The 6,083-nt window shown below is 42.4% G+C and overlaps 1 protein-coding gene across 2 annotated transcripts in view; it reads right to left on the bottom strand.

Annotated features, from left to right (window-relative positions):
- Positions 1 to 4,251: 4,251 nt before the first annotated feature.
- Positions 4,252 to 6,083, bottom strand: part of STAT6 (signal transducer and activator of transcription 6) — a 100,117-nt gene continuing 98,285 nt past the window's right edge. For both annotated transcript variants that reach the window (XM_069970394.1, XM_069970393.1), the window contains one exon: positions 4,252 to 5,205. In XM_069970394.1, the coding sequence (XP_069826495.1) occupies positions 5,079 to 5,205 (127 nt within the window). In that variant the 3' untranslated portion in view covers positions 4,252 to 5,078. The remainder of the gene's footprint in view (positions 5,206 to 6,083) is intronic.

Below are 6,083 nucleotides of genomic sequence, written 5' to 3'. Positions count from 1 at the left end.
AGCGGCGGCAGCAGACCGCCACTATATCCTACGGGCTGCCCGGATGATCAGCGATCACCTGGGCAGCCCCCCCACAGCTCCCCCCGGCCCTCCCCGGACTCACCCACTCACTGCCGCCGCTGACAGCGCTCGTGTGCTCCTCACTGTCGGCCTGTGGAATAGGGGCTTAAGGGGAGTCTGTTTTGAAGGGATTTGAGCAGTGTGTGACTGAGCTTAGGAGATGGGAAGCACTAAATACACCTGGTTATTTCTCTAATAACCTTGATTACAAGGTTTCCTATAGTTACTTGTACTAATAAGTTATGTAAATTTGTTGAAAAGTTAGTGACTACTTAAACAGCCAAATACAACACACACAAAAGCAAAAGGTGTACAAATATTATTCCGATCCTGAGAATTCTGCATCTTTTTACGTGAAAGTTTTCTATAAAACTTTTTTAAGAATCTCAAGGTTGAATCTGTGAATATATTCAAAATCCTGGTATGTAATAGATATGCTATAAAATTCTAGAACATCAATTAGAAGCTAGTAAGACCATCTGTGACCCAATGTATGGCTGTTGGATGTTCTCTCTAATTGGTAGATGCAAGTGCTTTAACATGCTGTCTGCACAGGAAGACTATGGATTGTGCTTGTGTATCTGCACTCACTAGCCTCTGATAAGTACTCTAAGATATGTTTTCTTTGCATAAATGTATCACAATTCATTAAAATGGTACATGATCTAGAATTTATGTGACCAGGCTTATACATAGTAATTTTGCTTTGCTTTAAGTAATACAGCGTGCATCTATATATATACATCTTGGAAGACACTGACTATCTGTTTGCATTCTGTATCACGTATAACGTGAGCTCAGTGTTAACTGATTGCATATGTGTTGCTGTATGTGTTCTGCATAGAAACTCTAGCAGTAGTCTTTTACTTTATTGTACATTAGATTATTTATTTTGTTATTTGAAACAATAAAATTTATTTTACATCTTTCTTGATACTGTTTTTTTTAATGCTTATAGAGCTCTGGGGTTAGATACTGTACAGTATGTGCAGGGTTTAAACCAGGTATTGGCAGGGTAAGGGCTCAACCTGGGTGCAGGTAGCAATAAAGGTACAGCGTGCCAACATCTATAAGGACAGCAGCGATGCATACGGTACTATGTTCACTGGGCTGGGTGCTCTCACACCTACAGAAAGTGTATGGCAATGCATATAGTACTGTATGCAAAGGGCAGTCACACCAAATATTGATTTAGATGCCTTTTGTTCAATTACTTTGCATGGGACTTCCCATATTTTAGTACCAGTGAATCATTTCTTATCTATGGCTATTAAATATATTAGAACTATGTGGCTCTACTTTTCATATATTTTTCTTACACACCTATGTGAAACCAAAAAAAAGGATGTGATACTTATGGTGATATTGTCTGAAAAAATAGCGAGCACGTCCATAGAGCAACCATAGCAGGCAGTGACGTTACCTATGATCCGTTCTCCTGTGTAATCTGGTGATTAATTACACTCTGCCTCTCAGTCAGGAAGGAAAATAAGCAAACGCCTGAGGCTTTTCACTTGCGTATCTCAATGGTCCGACCAAGTCATATGAATATGTACACCCACACACTGTTCTCACAAAACACCCCCTCACAAGAAGTGGGTGGAAGAGTGGGTGGAAGGGGAAAGTAAGAAAAGGTGCACTGTTGAAATTTTGCATATTATTCCAATACAAATGTCTTTTTCCACAATGCAGTCTTACTGCGGCACGGGGCACATTTATCTAAATCTAATCAGAAAAAAATCTCCTATTAAAAACATTTGTAAACACATTCATATTATTCATGAAAGAGAAATGTTCTAAAGCTGAATCATTCACGCATCTGTGAAAGTCATCACTTTTATCTGTAATTTCCTTTGTAGTTAAAGGGGTTCTTTAAGAATTGCAGGATAATAAGAGAGGTGTAAGAAGGACAACTGTACCTTTGAGGTCCTTTCTGCATTGACTGTTGCCTTGTTTACATCATTATATAAAACTCTTATAGATATATTGTGTTACATCATAAGTTTATAGGTAGGCACACATACATTTGTATCTTGAAGTGATCATTGTTGTGTGAATTTATAGTTTAACACAGCAGCGACAATAAAATGAAAAAGTTGTGAAATAAAAATAATGTCTGTCTGTCCTTTTAAGGGTACGTTCACACTTACCAGATCTGCAGCTGATTTTCTGCTGCGGATCCACAACGGATCCGCAGCAGATCCGCAGCTGATTTCATTTAAATAACTCAACATAGCATCAAATCTGCACCATTAAATCTGCTGCGGATCTGCTGCAGATCTGCTGCGGATCCTGTAGGTGTGAACGTACCCTAAGGCTATGTTCACACAGCCCGGGATGATCCGGGCTGAGACCGGCCATTCCGTGACCCGGCCGGGGTCACGGAATGGCCGGTCTCAGCCCGGATCATCCCGGCCGGTACTAAAGTACCGGCCGGGTGATCTTTCTGGCCGCGGAGCTCGGATGCGGGCGCATCAGCACATGCCCGCATAAGAGCTTCCCATAGCCCACAGTGAAGCAAGCGGCCGTTCACTGTGTGAACTGACAGGTCTTTCTGCAGCCGAAATTCACTGAATTCCGGCCGCAGAAAACTGACATGTCAGTTTTTTCCGGCGCAGCATGGGATCACGACCGGAGCGCATACAATGTGTGTACGCTCTGGCCGGGATCACATTGAAAATAAGGCTATGTTCCACCCCTCAAAACTACAGCCGTAGTTCTGCAGCGAGAACTACGGCCGTAGTTTTACATAGTGTGAACATAGCCTAAAGGTGTGTTCACAGTGGGTTTCTTGCTGCGAATTTGCAGCAAGACCCACTGCGGATTCCTGCCCAGTACACCCTATAGGCAAACAAACTAGCAGCAGGATGGAAATCCCACTGTGAGTATGTCCCCCCCCCCGCCGGAGCCTACACATCAGCCTGGTCCCCCCTCCGGCTTGCTTCAGGGCTGCCAGTGTCTTCACGTCCCACTCAGCTAATCAGTGGGGCAGCGTACTGATTGGCCGAGCCGGGAACCAGGAGCGAATCGGAGCGGGGACCAGGTGATGTATAGGCTCCGGCGGTGGGGGGTTAACGGGGCGGGCTGCTGCAAGTTTGTCTGCCCATATGGTGTACTGGGCATGGATCCGCAGTGGGTCTCGCTGCAAATTCGTGCGAGAAAGCAGCTGCGGATCCATTACATGTGAATGCACCCTTAGACTTCCGAACGCCGTTTGACCCCAAGTTTGGCATGCAGATACATTGGGTGCCCGGAAGGGTTAAAGCCAGATGTACAGGAGGGGAGTGGGATGGGGAAGACCGCCCCATAGAAATGACTGGGAGAATCTCCACACTACACACACAGGTGACATAACTAGAGCTGCGTGTCTCCCCTGCAATAAAATAAAATAAAGGGAATTAGCCTCAGCCAAAGCTATAGAGACATGAACATGCAGATCCAAAAAATCACAAATATGACAGCCAGGCCTGATGGGAGCGCATGAGGAGAGGGTTGGGGAGAAACAGACCCATAGAGATAAATGGTAGAATGTTCTGGAGATCAGCTTTTACCTCACAAAGATGATGTCAGGTAGTTGGGACAGTATAGTATCGTGAAGCCTTAGCAACCAATATGATTACTGCTTTCATTTTCAAAGGAAGCTGGATCTGATTGGTTGCTAGGGGTGACTGTCTTGCCTCATTTTTCTTTACCAATAGTTCAGTGAAATACCAGGGCAGCGCCGGATACATTTTCTAGTATAGGATAAAGGGGACTACAGCCTGGCATTACCAAACACAGATTCCTTTCTACTGTTCCACAATATTATTTCCTGAAGGACATAGAATATTGCTAAATTTTGGTTACTGCTGTCCATTAATAGGAATTGATGCTAAAAAAAAATGGCCTGAAATTATAGGCCATGTCCTATAATTGTCCAGAATTCCAGCATGGATGCCCCATAAAACCTTAAAGGAACATCCAGAATTCCAGATACTCTCCTAGCCAGACCTGGCCAGCACCCAGGCAAGTGCCAGCGGTTGTTGTCGCTTACCCTTTAACTGTACGTGCTCCTTATCAGAGGTGCATACAGCTAAATGTGGTTCTGTGTTTAATAGGACAAGGAGCCATCTGCTCCTGGCCCTGTCAATCACCCTTCTGGCCAGTAACTGAGGGTTTCCTTTTTTTTACACAAAAAGGAGATACAAAATACACATTTCAGAAAAATGTTTAATAACTGATATATACAATATTGTATGTACTGGTACATGCTGCTTCTCATCTTTAAGACAGAATATTGTTAATTATATGTGATGTGTCCAATGCCGTTCAGCTCTCTTCTAAGTCACCTCTTTTGTAACCAGTCAGCCATCTTTAAAAACAGCGGAAGTATAAATTAATATAATCATTACGCGTTAAATGACGACACTCATGGAGTAACTCAGTGACGCTGAAATATCAGAGGCTGTGTCAAATCTCCCTCCAACGCTCGCAGCCTGAAGAATTCTGTGGTATTGAAGGTCCACCTACACACAGCCAATAAAGGTCAGATCTGATTGCCACGTTGCTGACGCCTACACAGAACACCAGAATCTGTAAAACCAAACCCATTGAATGCCAGAGAGACTTAGAGCAGAGAGGAGGTTGAGCTGTGTGGGCTCAGAATTCATTCTCACGCATTCCTAAAGCCAACCACTTGCTTGCTGAATCACTTCACAGACTATAATGCTGAAGATCCTGATAGTGGAAGTTTAAAGAAGTGAAGTTCGTGATATTGTATCGCCACAACTGCAGTCTGATATGTCTGCGGTAATGAATTCTAGAACCCAACAAATGTTAATGGTCCTTTCCTTGATTGTAATATGATTATAGCTCCAAGCATGTCTCATAGAAATATTATAACCCTTGACGGACATGGCATTAGGTTATATACTGTGCTTGATAAGTGAAGTGCTTGGCCTGGAGCAGTTCCTTATGTCCTAACTAGATGTTGTGAAATCTTTGTGCATTTTGAGTGTTAGAATGGTAGCAATCCACAGTCAGTTTGCCCAGTTAGAATCTTCCATCATCGGACTTGGATCGGTCGTTATAGGTTGACCGAAATGGGTCATGGACAGGTTGCTGTCATTCTCAATGATCTTTAAAAGTTCAGAAAAATCATCTGGCCTGAAAATAAGAGTTTAAAATTAGATAAAATTCAATACAATTACTAATTGAAGGAGTTGTCCATTTAAATAAAAAAAATAAGTACCAATAATAATAAATAATAATAATAAATACCAATCTCTTGATACTGCTGTTTCAACAAGACCGCAGTCCGTGCTGATCTCAACTTTCTGTTCCGCGTCAACATACAGGAAATGCCGCTAAGGACAGCAATGACCACCTTGGCCAATGATTGCCTGTGTTGTCATTTCCTTGAGTCAAGATGGAAATCAGGGTGGACACTGGCAATGTCGGAATGGCAGCAGCAGGGTTATGTACACACAGTATTTTTGCTCAGCTCAGTATTTTTCAACCAAAACCAGGAGTGGAATGAAAACACAGAAAGGCTGTGTTCACACACTGTTGAAACTGAGTGGATGGCCGCCATTTAATGGCAAATAATTTTTATTTTGTGTGGAATTAAACAATTTACTAGATATGTCAGGAAAGCAGAAACGTCCTTTGTAAAGGGTTATTCTGGAGGAGAAACAAGCTCATACTTAAATCAACTGATGCCAGATAGTTCCTGACATAGACACAAATGGCAGCAGGGGGTTGTATCAGAATGGAAAGAATACACCTCGTCTTGCAGGGTATACAGCAGATGATAAGTACTAGAAGGCTTCTGCTTTTTAGAGAAAAGTAATTTACAGATCTGTATAACTGGCATCAGTTGATCTGAAATAATATTTTTTTCTCTAGAGTACCCCTTTAACAAATAGGAATTTACCAAAGTAAACAAATTCTAATGTTTCAGTGAATAAAATGTACTCTGTGGCTCCTAGCATAAAGAGACCATAATCTATGCCTGTAAGAAAATACAGTATTGAAAGCACACA

This window comes from Dendropsophus ebraccatus, chromosome 5 (assembly GCF_027789765.1).
Source record: "Dendropsophus ebraccatus isolate aDenEbr1 chromosome 5, aDenEbr1.pat, whole genome shotgun sequence".
NCBI lineage: Eukaryota > Metazoa > Chordata > Amphibia > Anura > Hylidae > Dendropsophus > Dendropsophus ebraccatus.
Note: the sequence above shows the minus strand (reverse complement) of the source record. Positions and strands in the feature narration are given on the sequence as shown.